The sequence below is a fragment of the Drosophila santomea genome, chromosome 2R (assembly GCF_016746245.2).
Source record: "Drosophila santomea strain STO CAGO 1482 chromosome 2R, Prin_Dsan_1.1, whole genome shotgun sequence".
Lineage (NCBI taxonomy): Eukaryota > Metazoa > Arthropoda > Insecta > Diptera > Drosophilidae > Drosophila > Drosophila santomea.
The window spans coordinates 5736128-5753239 of record NC_053017.2 but is presented as its reverse complement, the minus strand read 5'-3'; the positions used below and the strand labels follow the sequence as shown (position 1 = coordinate 5753239).

At 40.2% G+C, this 17112-nt stretch overlaps 1 protein-coding gene and 1 pseudogene across 1 annotated transcript; one reads left to right on the top strand and one right to left on the bottom strand.

Moving 5' to 3' along the window:
- Nucleotides 1–15221: 15221 nt before the first annotated feature.
- LOC120445239 lies at nt 15222–16028 on the top strand (annotated as a pseudogene).
- A 123-nt stretch (nt 16029–16151) lies between these two features.
- Nucleotides 16152–17020, bottom strand: LOC120445238 (mitochondrial pyruvate carrier 2). The gene is made up of 3 exons (XM_039625504.1): nt 16829–17020; nt 16735–16775; nt 16152–16598 (listed from the first exon to the last, which is right to left on the bottom strand). Exons 1-3 carry the CDS (start codon nt 16932–16934, stop codon nt 16323–16325), a joined length of 423 nt encoding a protein of 140 aa, XP_039481438.1. The 5' UTR covers nt 16935–17020; the 3' UTR covers nt 16152–16322.
- Nucleotides 17021–17112: the final 92 nt, after the last annotated feature.

Below are 17112 nucleotides of genomic sequence, written 5' to 3'. Positions count from 1 at the left end.
TGGCTGCCGCAAAACCGCATTTATTCAAGTGTCAAATAAATTCATAGTTGTTCGGTCCAAAAAATGAGAAAAACAGCAATCGACGGGGGCGTCGACTGTTGGCGTCGGCCAACTAATTAAGTCGAATGGTTTTAAGGCCAGAGCCAGAAAACCGCCAGAACCCATTCGAACCTAATGGCAGTCGCCCGAAAGTATTCAGCGATTTTTGCGCCGTCCCAGATGCCAAAAAGTATTTAACAATTTTTGGAAAATATATGGTATACTCCTATTTCGAGTGAGGAGCAAACTTATGCTAATCACATTTAATTGCTTTTTAAGCGCACTTTTTGGCAGTTTAGCTAATTAATGTGACTCACACGCATGCATGCGCATGGTTACTATAGAGTGCGAGAACCTTAAATTTGCAGAGACTGCAGTGGAGCTCTTTAATTTATAGCTTAGTTCTAGAAAAATATTGCAGGCGAATGGCGCCAGTTTTCAGTTCATGGAACATATGCCAAGATAAGAGGCTATCTGGATATTTTTTTAAGGGATTGGGAGTACAAACTGGCGCAGTCATTGTCAAAAAGTCAAACAATTTGAATTATGCCTTGCAATTTGTACATCCGTTTCGACTTGGCCCACAGCACAACGAGTCCTTCGCCCACTCCTCGAGTCCTTTTTATATATGAGGGAAATTATTGTTTGCTTTGTTTCGCGTTTGCCGCTGGCGGTTATTCTATTTCATTCATATGGGACCAGCTCATGTAATGCTCATTTTTACAGATTTTTATTGTGGTTATTATTGCATTTATTTTGGCAAGGGGAGTGGTGAGCGAACATAATAATGGATAAAGAACTCTGGCTGAAAGCTGCTACTAACGAAGGGTAAAGCAATTGTTATGAGTGATACAATATATGATGATGGTTATGTTAAAAATGGTAAATAAATAATTGTTTTTTTTTAAATATATTTAGTTTGTAAGTGACATATGGCAAGAAACGTCATAATTTTGAGAATTTATTGAGTTGATAAAACTAAAATACCTCCGTACTTCAACGATACCAGATCTATGCATACCCTATATCCCCGTTCTACTCTCTAATTCTTAATGTAATTCCCCCAATTAATTGCCACAGCATTCATTTGTAACGCTCTCTAATCTCTGACATATCGTTAAAGCGCATTGCTGGCACTCTTGACTGCCGACTGTTGACTGGCAAGGATGCTTAAGGATGTTTATGCCAGGCACTGAATTTTAAGTAGCTCCAAAGGAGGCTTGGCTTGTCGCATTGGGAAAAAAACAACGATTGCAGAGGAAAAAGAGTTGTCAAGTGAATTCGTGACAGGCGAAATGGAGAAGAGATTTCCCTTTTATCTCAACGAAAGAATTCGCCCCTTAAATGGCGCATGAAAATTAGCAAGTTGTCTGTCGGCTGCCATTATGCGGCACACTTTGAATGGCATTGTCGCCGATTTGCCCACTTTTTTCCAGTCTTCTCTTTGATGGTTAGCCATTTAAGGCTAAAGGATTAAACCGTTCTTGGTAGTCAACAGTTAATTAGCAGTTTGCGGTAGTTATCAAAAAAAATGTTGCCTGTTTTCCGGAGGAGCAACTTTCGGCCATAAAAGTGCAATCAGTGGTTAAGTTATGTCCAGGATGTGGGTTCATATGTCCGGACTGCACCTGCAGGCGAAACACTGGCCATAAAAAATGACTAACGATTAAGCCAAAAAAGGGAGGGAAGCAGGGCCAAATGCCAGGACAACCGGCAAGTGTCGTTTTGAAAAATTCAAATCTCGTTGCCAATAAAAGCCAATAAAACTCGTAAAATAACTCAAACAAAAAAGTGGGTGGAAAAGCTGCTGGTGATGCTGCTGGTTCAAGTGTTTTGTGCCGCAATGTTGTGGGTGGCCATAACCATTCACTTCCGATTCTTGCGGGTTAAAGTTGATCTGCGGAGTTCTGCAGATGCATTTAGTTGCCTCTCCAGCTGCACATCGCCACAAATATTTACATACACATATTTATAGCCACGTCGGAATAGGAGGAGCACTACAACGATGTCATCGTTCCCATGACCGAAAATAGCTTTGCAATTGGATGTGGCGTCTACACCTGTTGGGAATATGTCGACGCCGCAAATGTTGACTGGCGCAGTCCTTTGTCATTATAAAGTTGTACGAATAAGTGCGCTTGACTTGCATGTTCTTAAAGTTATTTTTGCCTAAACAATTTGGTGATTAAGTGAAAGCATATGCTGCCACAGGTGTAGGAAAATCAAAAGACTATAAGCTACCCTTTATTCGTACTGCGGAGATATACTGCAGCAAAGCAACAGCCTTAGAGATTCCTCACGGTTACATTCAGTTTTCAAGTTCAACTGCTTTGCACCTAATTTCATATAAATTAAATAAAAAAAGACATTACCCAACAAAAAGAGGAGAAAATATGAATATTAAATTAATAAATGGAACCCAGAATCACTTCACAAAGGGTCGCAGTAGAGGCCCACTTCCACTTGATTACTTATCACGAATACACCTGACTAACTAAAGATTGATTTTTAAATGAATTCCACGTTTATAATAAAAGCACAAATATAACTCCTTTCTCTAACCTATAATTTATTATATCCATATATTTAATAATAATAATAATATTCGAAGCAATTTTGTAATCATGCAACCAGGATTTGCATCAATCACGTGGTGTTCTGCTGCCGTTTGCCAGGTGCGGCACAAATCACAGCATTGGCAACGGTGAAACTTTCACAGCAAGACAAGTCCGCAAGTTTGCCCTGGTTTCGAAGAACCAAAAGTATTCAACTTAGGTCAGAATCTGATGAAAAAATCAAAGAAAACCCCATAGAGGCCCACTTGAATGCAAATGACGAATGTTTTCGCGTATTTATGTGATTTTCCACTGCCTTTCTGCACTGCATAAAAACGCATTTTGAATGCAGACGAGACGGCTGACCGACCGAGTCAACAAGGCAAATTAAATTAATATGCGGATGGTGTTCGTCTAAGCTGAGGTTCTTCAATCTTCGGAGGGGGAGGGGGAAACTCCAGCAGAGCCCCCTGTCGACTCGATGGCCGATATCTGAACTGCATTTTCTGGTGCTGGGCAGACAATTCCTGGCGCTATCGCGATGCCAAATACGCGGCCATGCAAAAAATCGCCGACAGCGACAAAACAGAATAAATATATATATGTGGAGACAGAAAAAGGATACAATGTTCTGGGCAGAGGAAGGAATATTCAAACGTTTTCGCATCCTGTCAGAGGATGCCAGCAAGCGGCAAAAACAATTTCGTACATTTAAATGGCAGCGGAACGGGATGATTCCTTCTTTATGGCATCCTCATACTCGGATTGCTGCTTTTTCCCCAAAAGAAAAATATTGTCTAAAACGAAATGTCGCTTTTGTCTTGCCCTGCGTTCAAAACACATAAATCTCGGCATATGTGCATTAAATTGTTATCCCAGTTCGGCTTAAATATTCTCCTCGGAAAAGGGGACAACCTTTAATTGCCACTTCAATTTTCAATTGTTTTTCTATTCGCCTAACTTACACATTCCTTGGCTCTTCTGTTCGGTCTGTTTTCCATCGCCGTCTGTGGGCAAACTTAATGACCTGAAAACAATACGATAATGTGGGTGACTCTTCATTGTCTCTGCTCGGCATTTTGTGCGGGCTTAGGAAATTATCAACTCAACGCCTTTGGCAAAAACCGAAAAACGGATGGAAGGTAATTTCCAGGAACACGATTAGAAATTCCTGTTGGTGCTCAAGTAAATAAAAGAAAACCTAACGTTTTTCGGGGCTTAAAGGGCTTATAAAAAGGAGTGCAGATAAGGCTAACAGACTAACATATTTTGCTAAGTCAAAAAGTGTTTAAATGGTAGGGCGAAGGATTTAATCCTTTGCTGGTCTATCCCGGGTTGCAGCTATAGGAAGCTACTCAATTCTAATTTATATTTTAAGAAATATCTCATAGGTTTGCAAAATAATAACTTTATTAATGGTGTTTCTATTGAATCATTTACTGTAACCAAACTCCAGGAACTTTCCCTCAGTCCGTTTCCATACAAAGTCCTTGGATACCAATAAAAAAATAGTGCGGTTTTTCTGGCCAAGAAAACTAAACCCTTTCCACGGACCCCCTCCTCTGGTGTCCAGCAATTTGGCAAAAGCCAAGTGGAGGCCACGTGACTAACATAACCAAATACAGTTATAGCCACCACCGTCTCGGAGAGCAAGTGCTCGAAAAATGTTTTGTTTGGCAAAAATCAAGATGTGTGGCGACCTTTCGCTTTTTGCTCTCAGCCCAGATTCCCTGCCCGCTTTTCAATGGGCTCTTACTGCCCAGTTAAAAGAACAGTTGGCAACAGTGAAGAGATGCACAGTACAGAGGGATATGTGTATAGTGAACACTAGGGCGAACTTTGAAAAATGGAGGACATTGCCCAGATTTAAAAATATTAAAAATAAATTAAGGAATTATCAAAGATGAAGGACAGCACAGTTCAGGCATTTAAGCACTATAGCAGTCAATCAAATAATAAAATTACTCAACACGATAGGTATAATATGTCAAATAAATAATTATAAAATATTCCCTGTTTTTGCAACCTTACAATATGATTGTGTAGACCGTTTCACATTTGTATACAAATCGTTGAGCACATAAATTTTACGTTTAAGTTAAAATTTTCAAGTTTTTTTCAAGCCTTTTCCAAAAGTCATCTCTTACATGGAAGCCAACCTACCACGAACTCGCATGTTTATCTTTGGCCTGGCCTTTGTCTCGCTGAAGTGGTGCAGGAATTCGACGGGGAAAGTGGTTTGGGGATCGGGGATGGCGTTGTTGTCCTTTGGCGCTGTTCGGGCAATAAATAAACGTTTAGTTGGTAGCGGAAACAGGGCGACAGCAACAGCAGTTCCACCCGAATCGCATGGCGATGGCATTAGATGGAGGGCAGGTGGTGCTCCGGCATGAGGCATCCGGAGGAGAGAACTTGTTTTGCCCTCTGGCAGCACGTGCTGCTGCGGTCAACGTGTGGCTCGCATTGTTGTCACACTTTTTGCTGCCGATGGTTAAATGACTGCGTCCTTCGTCCTTTGGCGGGTGGTTCCTATTAATGGCCGCGTAATCGGTGCTCAATTAACACACGCGAGTTGCGACCCTAGAAATACACTGCAAAAAAATAAAAGATTTCTGCCTATTAATTTTTTTTAATAAAACTGTAAATGAATATAGTGTTTAAAGCCCAATATGCATAGTTATTTTAAGCGTTGTATCATCTTTGTGTAAAATTTAAGACTTGAATTGTAAATAGTTGTCATAACTGTTTTTAAATTATAAAATATTTGTCCTTGCCAAAGATGCGGTTTTATCAGTGCCGCTGCAACATTGTGGCCTTTACCTAACATGCATTTATTAGAAATTTATTAGCACTGGTTAAAATTTTACATCGAGATTTTTGCTTTGCGCTTGCATAAAATTTTTACACTGGCGCCACTCGTTTCATAACTCAGACAAAGTATCCACTCAGGATGAGAGCGTATGGCTGGTGCTCCATTCCCCGATGGAGCTGGGGACACCCCTAAGTCCACTTATTCTGATTGGCATCGATGCCCTGCGAAGATGTGTCCTTGCATGTGCTAAAACCTGTTGACCATTTGCATTCATTTAGCTCAAGGAGTTCTCAAAGGGCCTTTCCTTTCGGCCCTTCGTTGTTCGATGTTTGGTCTTCGCTACTCCCGATTTGCTTTCTTCCTTTGTAGTTTTTGAAATTTTTAGTGCGTCATTTAAATTCTAATTTTATGGCAGCGTTTATGCGTTTGTCGAAAAGCAGCCATGTATTTATGAATATATCTTTCGAAGATCTGCTTGCTTTGCTACCAACTGCAACTGCGTTCATAATTGGCTTGGAATAATAGTTTCTTGCTTTGGAGACTACCTAGCGCAACTTGATTTTCTTTTACCAAAACAATTTGGCGAAATAACAATATGATTACTCATTTCAAGCGATTTATTCCGAGCTCAGCATTGTTTTTGTGGTTTAATAGGAAGATTGTTCTGCATTTTATAATGTTTTTTAAGTATATAACATTTAAATTTAGAATCTAAATAAAGGGAATACACTGCAATGCTTATCTTATGTAATACATTGGTTGTATTGTCTACTTACTTACCCATTCTTTTCTAATAGGCGATTTTACCTGAAGTTAAAAAATCTTCATTTTGTTTGTTAAATACCTTATTAATAACATGTTCCTTGCCACAACTACCACGTGCTATTCATAAATCATCTGATTATGTTGTTGTTGGTGCTCATTACTGAATCTGGAATAATTTAATATTTGAATCTCAAAAACATTCAAAATTACTGAAAAGCTCTGAAAACGAGCGGGCAGCGCAGAGAGTCGCAGCAGCAGAGGCAAACGAGCTCTGCCGCAGCGACGAGCATTTTCCGAGGAGCTCACGAAGTGCCACGATTTTCCCCAAGGGGAGGGGGATCGTTCGCTTGGAGCTCCGCCAGTTGGGCGAAGGTCGGGGGTCAGGGGACGGCGGAGCAGCGGGATGGACGGGATGTGCCAATGCAAGAAAGGCGTAGCCCTTACACACTTGGAAAAATATTTATCGATATAATATAACGTATTTACCAATACAAATAATATCTAATGAAGTTATATATCATGTATATACGTTGTCAAAGTGCTTATAATTGTTTTCATGAAACCCAACTTACATTTTTTCAAGGTATATTATATTACAAATTATTTAAAGATTTCTTTTTAACGCACATATTTTACAAGTTACATTTTTTCAAGGTATATTATATTACAAATTATTTAAAGTTTTCTTTTTAACGCACATATTTTTAATCTGATAATAAAATATTAATAGCTAACATGTAGCTCAAAATGGCAAACAAGAACATTACCATCTTATTACTCTTACTATTGCTATTATTCTCAAGGCTAATTCGATTAATCCTCAGACGAAAATCTCCAATTTCTCTGAGTGCATGCGGGGGGCGAGAGAGCAAACGCAAGGAGAAGCCCCCGACGACGATGACGACACAAAAAGCAGAGACGAACTGCGACAAAGAGAACGCCGGAACGGAACGTGAACGGGAATTCAGAACGTTGCAATCGTTCGAGGGCCTCTGGCTCGCTTTTTGGCAGGCCGCGCGGCCAGTCGTCAGTCAGTTGGCCAACAAACTGGTAGCGTCTGGTGTGGCGAGCCAACAAAAGGCTGGCAGGGCGGCCAACACCGGACCCGGCCCGAATCTGAATCCGGGTCCGGGCCTGGGACCGTGTCCGTGTCCGGGTTGGATCCGCAACATCTACGGCAGCACGGCTGCCAATTGAGCGTAGTTTGGGTCTCGATTTGACGCGTAGCCAGCCAAGAAGAGTGGCCGGCCAACAACAAAAACAGGTGACGCAGGATGTGGCCAACTGAGGAGGAGATGGCGGAAGAGCAGGAGGAGGAGGAAACGCAGCGCACTTTTTTGGCCACGGTCCGCGTTTGATTAGCCAACTCAAACATCAGGGCCAAGATCAGGGCAATTGACAGCTGGCTCCCTCAGTTTCTGCTTCTGCTTGGCACACAGTCACAGAGACACACAGTGCCTTATGGCCACTGGACGATGGACCACAGTGGAGCCTGGGCAGTACGCAACACCTGACGCTGCTCGCCGGATACTCCCGTCCGTCCCGATCATACAGCAATTAAGAAAAAGCAGATAAACAATTAAATAATAGGAGTATTGCTCCGCAACTGCCAACAACATCCAACGACAACCAGTTGCTCTGTGGTGCTAGAAAGTGAGTGTAAACAGTGTGTGCCTTTGTGAGCTGAACTGACCAACGTGCCAAGAATGAAGGGACGTGGAGTTGGGCACTCTGGCTCTGACCCAAGCGATTTGGCAGGAGCTGATTGTTTCATCTGGCCAGGCTTAATGAAAGGACTCGTCCTGGCCACGGCACCATGTCAAACGCAGCCGGGCAATCGCCAGCGAAGCCCCAAAGGATAAGCATCGCCCAGAACATCGGGATCTCCAGCAAAGGATGCACCAAGAAACAATACTAAAAATATAAAAAAGAATATTCAACAATGTTAAATACTACCCAAGGGACTAAGATCCCAAAGGGAACTTTTAAGATCAGTTTCCAAAACAAAACATAAAATACAACAAAAAAATTGAAATGAAATGATGCATAATATATGCCCTAATTTACAATAAAAAAGCAAGTCACAACATTTGACTGCAAATATAATACGACGACACTTGACAAACACATTATAATGAAATTGAAAACAAACAAGCACTCAACAAACTAAAATAACCACCCTATAACTATTTTTCAAATAGTTGAAATAGTGCTTAGGATCAACCATAACCGCATATGATATAACCAACAACTCAACGAACAGCAAATTGAGCAATTATTATAACCCAATATTAAAATACACTTATAAATATGAAATAGTCACAAGGATTAACCATAGTGCAATACAATACGTCTATAAACCAACGTCAAAAGTTTTATAACGAAAAAATATTTCTTTATAATGAGCACTTTCGAACGATTATAATAAACTCATAATAAATTAGCGCGGGAAGTCTTCGGCGTGGTGAAAGTATATGATGTAAGCACAGCTGAGGAGGAAGAATTTACAATATCTAAGGAAGGCAAAGGAGTGAAAACATCTAAGCGCGGAAAAGTGCTACAAAATGGTAAGTAGGGACTACATGTGGATTTAAATTGCTGATATAGCCATAAGACGATTAAAAAAGAAACCATATCTAAGAAAAAATTTCCTTGGAGTTGTATACAAACTTCTAGAGTTTTTAAATTGTATCCCATCTTATTATAACAATTATTAACAATTAGTTTTTTACGAAACCGAATGAAACTTGCTTAAAAACCTGCAGGACACCAGCATTTAAAATGTATCATGTCAAAATTTGCCATTAACAAAAGTTAAGACTTACACCCCTCTATATACTTCAATCCACCAATTATCATTGAATGGAATCCAGTAGCAACAGACTTAACCTTTTATAGCACTCCGAAATTTTGTGAGTTTCTGCCACGTGGCAATAATCGCGCATCAAAAGAGTGTAAATCCTTAACCCCAAATATAGTGAGGCCAAAGGGGAGGAACGCACTGGAAACAGCCTGGCGCCACATAAATAAGCCCGATGCAACCGAGAAATGACAACGGGAATGCTAAATGCGCTGCAGGAGGGCGTGCCCGGTGAAGAACTATCTAGGATTTTGTCAGGGTCCCAAACGAATTTATAGGCCTGGCCAAAAATGTTAAAGAGAGCTCTTTTACAGCCCGAGATTTGCCTCCTTCGATTCCCTTCACCGACTGCTCGTGGTTCAATGAACAGCCACCAAGGATGAGCTGTCTGGGTTAGAAGGATAATGCCACCCACATTTTTTGCCAGACCAAAAAGCCATCCATTCTCATTCCACATCCATATCCCGGCAAGATGAAACGAAATTCATATATCAGAAATTAATCTCACAGACAGATTTATTCTTTTATGACTGAACGGAAACAAAAACACGCCAGAGTACAATGTACTTAGGGCAATTAAATTTGGGCAAATAATTATTTCTTTTGTAGTTCTCGATGGGAGCCATAAAATTGCCTAGTTATATGTTGTATTTTCGAAATTTTAAATTCCAAAATTTATGAGCGTCTGCACTGAAGAAGAACAACAACTAGCTGCAGCAATCAAAAAGTTGTACAAGGAGATTTACGATCCATTAAAACAATTAAAAATCTACCCGTTGTTCTCCAAGTAGTTAATTGGCCAGAAAGTGGGGTAGTCGAAAAATTAACACGATATTTAATTGCCAAGGACTTAGAGCAGGGCATCCTAGCAGCAGGACATTCCCTAATGTCTCCACATTAATTTTGTCTTTGCCTCGCTGTTCATTTTTTTCAAGCTGGCAATGGTCGAACATTTTTTTGCAGCCGTTGAAAAGGAATTTGTTGACACCAACAATGTTTCGGACATCCTGGCAAATAATTCTCCCGTTTTTTCTCGCCAGGAAATTGGCAACTAAGCCAAGCCAAGTCCAAGGCATTGTGTCCTTCCTTTTCCTCTTGACTGGCTGCATATGTCCAACAAAAGGTCCTCCCGTTCCGCCGCTGGTCAGTGCGCTTTATCTTTCCTTCCGCCAGATATTCGATTCGGAATTCAAATTCCGATTCTGTGCAGCGAAAGGCTTGAAGATTTATGCTCTGCATTGATTTTATTGATGGCCGGGCGTCGAAGGGTGGAATTTTTAAACGTCCGCCAAGTCGAGCAATTAAAACTAATTGAATTGCCAGTGAGAAATTTGTCAAAGACACTTTAAATGCATATCGACGGCGGCATTGAAGCTGAACATTTATTCCTCCTCCTTCTGCATTGTGAGTAGTCGGCTTCAGACAAAACCATAATTCTCAACGGCCTAGACGGGGCAAATAAAGCAAACAAACAGATAAATCGCCAAATTATGATTTTGGCCAGCGTTTCCTTCTGCTCCTTCTGCTGTCATCAACATCGAAAACAAAAAAATCTCTGAGGAAGAACTTTGTCTGCCTTTGGTCCAGTCCAGTAATGATTTACTCTATTTGCATATTTTTGCACTTATAAAAATGCACAAACGATTTTTCATTTTCATTTTTCTTAAAACTTATTAGTGCGGCCCGCTATCCTTTGAACTGTCCGCTTCCATTTTTTTGCAACTTCGGCGCTCCTTTGCCTTTTTTATAATGATGGTCAGGCCTTTGTTATTTATTTGTTATGCATTTGGCCCGCAACTTTGTCCTGCACTGCGTATACGTTATGTGTGCGGGTCGGGGGATGGCGACTTCTGCTGCATTACGTATACGCCGCATTGTCGCAGTCTACAATTGGCAGCGCCTACAAGTCTGCGGTGGTGATTTTTCTGCTGCTGCAGTGTCCACACTTAACTATTTTCCATCTTGCGAGGCGTTACTTTATGATTCAACTTCCCTACCTTAAAAGTTGAATGGCTTACCAAGAAGGAATTGTCCCATGTTCCGAAAAAAGGGAGTTTCACTATTATTGTAAACAGAATAAAGCATAAAGTAGTACTCGCAGTCTTACATGTAGTTTAAATATTTCCATTAGCATGTTTTTAAGAATTTTGTTTTGTATTTTCCAATTGTGTTTGAATGTTTATTTGATATAGTATTAATAAATGCAAATTATATATTTAAGTTCTAGTTAATGTAGAATATCTCTTAGTGTTCGGTTTAAAAATTGTGGCGTACTGCCATAAAAGGTAGAGAATTCGTGCTTCTCCATCGTTGTGTTTCCAACTCTTTCCGACATCTTCGCCGTTTTTCAACCGTTACCGCCCTTTTCTATGGGCTGTTCTTCATTCCCTGGAACCCAAAACGCCACGAACATAAACATAAACAAACGCAGCCCGCTGTCGGCCGCTTCTTGGCATCAAGATTTTTGGCATCATCGTTGGCAACGCATCCTGTGGAATGCGAGTCGCGTGGCTGGCATGTGGGGATTGGGATTTGGGCCTTGGCAGCGGTTCTCCTTTTGCGGGGTGGCGCCTCTAACTTGGCACTCTCATTATGATTTTAATTGCCGACGCACATTTTTGACGAGCTGCCCAGTTCGTCGCTACGTCACCGATTGTTGTTGAATTGGCCAAAGAATTCTTGGCCAGACACCAGCCAGCAGTTGCCAACAGGTGTCCAATTATCATTATGATTGTATTTATCACCCACCAACACAGACACACATGGGAAAACGAAATAATGACGTTTGATTGGCCTTCGGCAAGGCCGTTTGCTGTTGGCCAACTGTCAACGTCTTGTAAAATTTATTGGCCAATATTCAAGCAATTTTTTTTTATTTTAAGTTCATTGCTTTTTCGGTTTTTGGCAGACAGTTAATATTTGCAGCCTGCCAATTTTCCGATTACGATTTTCTATTTATCTCTTCGCATTTTAGGTTGTTTGGTTTTTCTTTCGCTGCTGTTTTGATTGACTTTCAGTTTTCGTCAGATTTTACAGCTGTGACAACGCCTCTGTGTTGTAGATGCACTCCATATCTTTTTTTTACAGCTTTCATTGCAGTTAATAAAATTAGATGAAACCTGTGAAGCTATATCTTGCAGACATAAATACAAAGCGTAATGTGGTTCCTGTTCTTTAAAAAATATTCACAAAAAATGCAAAGGAAACTTGCGTGGATAAATGTGATAAAATATGAAATGTTGGAAATGAGATTATTCCAAAATTTCGCCACACATGTAGCATGTGTACATATAAAAAGTCGAAAATTATACTAATAGGAATGTATATATTAGCTTGGGAATAATTATGGCAGAAAAAGATAATCTAATAATGCTTATATGTTGAAGTTTATATTATTATATTATATAATTATAGTGATTATACAATTTAAATATATTTTAAAGAAAGGAAAAATATTTCAAAAAATCTGTATGCAAATGAAGATGAAAATCCTGACTGATGATGTAATTTATAGAAAGGGTACTGCTTTAAACAATAAATATGATTGCGCAACAGGCCTCCCCTTTCTTCGCTCACCCCCAATTTAACCTGATTAAAAGCTTGCACATTCGATAAATAAACTGCAGGCTAACTGCATCTCAAGGTTCATTTGTTTACCATAAAACACATGCCGACGTGCAAATTAAGCAAATTCTAATTAAAGCTAAGAAAAACTAACACTAATTACAATTTGTGCCGCCGCCCTATAGACAGAGGCAAAAACACAGACAGATGGAACCAGAAAAGAAAAAAGAGCACATTTCAATGAAGCAACTGAAATAGATTAAAACGAAATATACGCCCAGATGCATTTGTATCTGTTGCCGAATCCGAATCTATATCTCAGTCGGTACCAAAGTATTAGTCGTGTCCACGAAGCACGAAAATAGAAGCAGCGGCGACGCTTTCAACGCTTCTTTGCCCGCGTCAATTGCGCGTCATCGCGACTCAAAGATCCAAGAACACATAGAGAGCCGCAGTCTGAATACTATTTATATGTGGTATATAATACAGTTGGTGGACCCCCCAACCACCCCATATATACACGTTTATTTTTTTGGGTACATAAGGGCAGGCGACAGTTCTGCGCAATTTTCTCGGGCTTTTCTCTTTCGGTCTTGACGTTTTTATCGCTATTCTGCGCCTTTCGCCTTCGATCTTCTGCCCGTCAAGTGTGTCCGAAAATAGCAAGGTAAATGAAAAATTCAACACGGCGAAATGAGGCAGAATCAGCCACCAAACGAGGGAAAATAGGAATCAACTTTTAAGCAACCAAATTGCGAATTTCACATTTCGGCTTTTAGAACAAATAAATACAAGCGATATTCTTCCTATGAAAAAGCATATGCATATATAGCTGGCACTGCACAACGCCAAGAAATAAGAAATTGTAAGACAACGCAATTTGTTTTTAACGTCAAAGCTTTGCACTTTTTGCCTTCTATAGGATATATTTTCCTGCACAATTTTTTCCGTGCAAATTCGTTTTGTCTGCGGAACGTATCAAAACAATGAAAATCTATAATATACATATATATTTTTTTTTAAATCTTATCAGCTTTAAATGCTTACCCTTACTATATTTAAACCAGGAGCAAATTCATCAATTAAGTATTTTTGTGTTGCCGTACCATGAAACATAGTTTATTTAAGAATATATTGTATTTACCTTCAAATTGACTTACCTAAAGTGCCAAAGGTGTTAGTTTTAACCCTAAAAGCAAAATCATTTGGCAGTTTAGTTTGACTGTTATACATATATTCCCATTTTCGAATTTCCTGATATTCAGTTATATAAACCACATCAATGCCATCACTCATTTGCCACATTAAGTCTTTTTGACCATGTCCAAAAATGACAAATGGATGGTTAAAATAAGAGACAAAATATCCGAATGGTTATTTATCACACTGAGCCAATGACTGTCGGACTAAGCACATAAATTGATTAGGCAGCTGTGTCGCAGGCAATTAAAAGCAAGTGTTGTCCCTTGGCATCGTTTAGGAGTCTTTCTGGTACATTTCTGGACCACTTCCCATGGCTCATAATTCACGTTAACCTAACACGTGCGTGTGAAATTAAGATAAGGAATTGCCTGGAAGGAATAATATTTGGGGCTCGCCGCATTTGGCAGCTGTTCAATAATACAGTTCCTGACCTAAGTCAATGGGAAAACTCTGCCGAAGTCATTCATCCAGGCGGTGTGAAGATAAAATGAGGGTGCCGGGAATTGCAGCTCGTTCCGGCAAGCGATCGGAGCAGACGGCGTGTCTGCCGCGCGTCTTGGAAAACTTATTGGCAAAACTCCATGATCATAAATTAAGTCGGCTTCATTTGTTTACGCATCGGCCGGCAGGTGGCGCTTTAATTACATGACAGCATCGGCATGGGGGATTTCCCAGTGGAATCTCATCGAGCCGCTTGCCAAGATTCCGCATTACGCAATAAAGTTCATTGCCATCCCGCCCGTCTTTCAGATGCTTTCTTTCTTTCCCATCATTTTTCCTACACTTTTCTATACTTTTTTTTTTTGGAAGCGAGCGTGAGAAAAAATTCTAGGCAAGATTTTGGCAAGCTACCATCTTGGCAGAGGCCCATTACCCATTCCACCAATAAAGACCAACGCCGTGGCACAGTGGCCCAGGACTATGAAAATTAAAGATTAGAATAGATGGTCGGGAGGAATAAAGATTGGGGGAGACGACCACGAAATGATATTTTATAAATAATGATCATTAACAAAACCCCAAAGATTTAAATAGGTGTCATTTCGAAAAATGCGATACTTACCAATTATATTAAGAGAGACATAAAAAATTATTTTAAAGGCAAAGTAGAATTTACATTGTTAAAATAGTATCATATGCTGCCTTACATTTTGTCTATATCGTTTTTTTATAGCAATCAGTACTTGTTACAGTCTTATCTTAAATAAACTAGGTGGCTTATATTCGCAATTTAAAATATTTTTTTTTCATAAAAAGCTAGTAGTTAGAATGTATGTGGTACAAAAATAAATTCGGCTCTTTGGTACGTTCCCAAAATAAATTTTGTAGGGATTAAATGAAAGTCCTTTTACTACAAAAAAGTCTTATTTTGGCAGCCGAAACTAATGTGAGTCCTTTTTTTACACCCATTGCAGAAGCTGAAGGCCTAAAGGAAACCTCGTTGGCCAATTGGGGAGGAGACCCAGAAAGTCGAGCCGATTTTCCGCTGCAACCGCCGAAGGTCTGACCAACCAATCGCAACGCACAGCGGCGACGAAGCCCGGCCGAAAGGGAGAATCTCCGGAAATGGAGGGACAGCCAGCCGCCCTGCAATGCATTTCCTTTGGCAACGTGTCAAGAGGCCCTTCACACACACACACACACATTAGGATTCCAGAAGGATTCTCTGCCTCGCTAACATGCGCATCGAGTGGTATACGTAATATATCAAGTATACGCCTGTTGGCCGGGCAAAAAGTCTGTGAGTGTGTGCGAATGGCCAAAAGGAGTGCTGCCAACTGCATTGCCGGGCTGCCATCGACTACAACCCCCAACCCGAGGACACCACCCTCCTCCCGGCCAGGAGGCCAACGACGAGTCCTTTTTGGAGGCAGCGCATTGGCTGCAGGACGACCGGCGACAGGACGACCAATCACCAATCAAATCGGAGCTTGTGCGCACTATCACAGTCGTCCGAAGGACCACAGGCACGGCATCCAGGACCTCAGCCGGAGACCCCAAGCCGATTGCCTATCTATTAGACATATTATTATTACAAAGTCTCCTATATTATAGTTCTCTAGTCATAAGTCACATGCCCAAGCCATCGCCCCAGAACATCGGGGGCGTGACACATTTTTACCGATAGAGTTCTTAGTTTCAAGCAGAAGCTATACGAAGATGATTTCAAGAATGCATAAGAGAAAAAGAAATAAAAAACAGTAAAGCTTCAGAGCGGCACTAAAAAAAATGGCGGTTGTTCTTATTTTGATGGCGTTGCTTACTAACGAAATTGATTTCACATTGTTAGGCTACTTTTTGGTTAATATTGTTTGAATGGCTTTGCTTGTTGTGTAACGCAATGTGGAAAGTATTTATTGGCACAGAATGGTCTTTATTGAAACTTAAATGGCCTTCTCTTATTTAATTAACTACATAGACTCTCAAGAATTAAAGTAAAATGTTCCCAGACACTTTGCATTTGGGTTACTTCCATCTTCATTTCAGATGATTTCAAACAACTTTCAATAAATTGTTTCTCTTACTACCAATCATCCTCCGATTTAATTGGGTAGTTCGAATGATTGAACACCGCATTCCGAGAATTCTCGCTGCGCCATCTCAGGTGCTTGGCCACTAGATAACCTTGTATGACAAAGACGGCCATGTTGACGGCCACAAGATTGTAGTTCCTTGGTGTTATAACCACTGAATAACGAGCCCAAATCAAGCCCGTGAGCGCCAAGGTGGCGCACTGATTTAGCGATATATTGGCAGCAGGGCGATTTAGCGTATCGCTCAGTCCAGCCAGCACTAAAGTCTAAAATTATAAGACAATCAATCAATTAGGCAATGCAAAAACTGGAAAAATTAGGTTGACTTTAATTGTTAGCTAGTAAGTTAGTTACAGACTGGGTTTAAAATTTAAAATTAAATCTTTAGATATTTAAACGTACCCATTTAAAAAATGGAGCCCAAAAAAACACAGTGCGGGGTCCTGAATGGAAAGTAATAAACATTTAGTTAGTCATATTTAATGGATTTACTCACCTGCTGGAGATTGCCAAAGTGGTTGAACTGCGGTTGGAACAAATTTATCAACAGTACCGATGGTAATATTGTACAGCTTAGACAATGGTCCTGTGCCTTTAGACATTTTTAAGAAAACTATAAATTTTGAAGCAAGAGTTGCAGGAAAAACGAAAATAGATTTAAAATGATAAGCAAGGCAAAGCAATCTGAGGTAATTATATCCCTATATATTTCAATTACATTTTTGTTTTGTAAGTCTTTGCAAACATATTTATTTTGTTGAGTTCTGAGTCCATTTCCAA

Coding starts and splice junctions, on each gene's coding strand:
- LOC120445238 (XM_039625504.1), bottom strand. CDS start 16,934: ATGTCTAAAGGCACAGGACCATTGTCTAAGCTGTACAATATTACCATC. Junction 16,776..16,828: donor ACTTTGGCAATCTCCAGCAG/GTGAGTAAATCC, acceptor CTTTCCATTCAG/GACCCCGCACTGTGTTTTTT. Junction 16,599..16,734: donor GGGCTCCATTTTTTAAATGG/GTACGTTTAAAT, acceptor TTATAATTTTAG/ACTTTAGTGCTGGCTGGACT.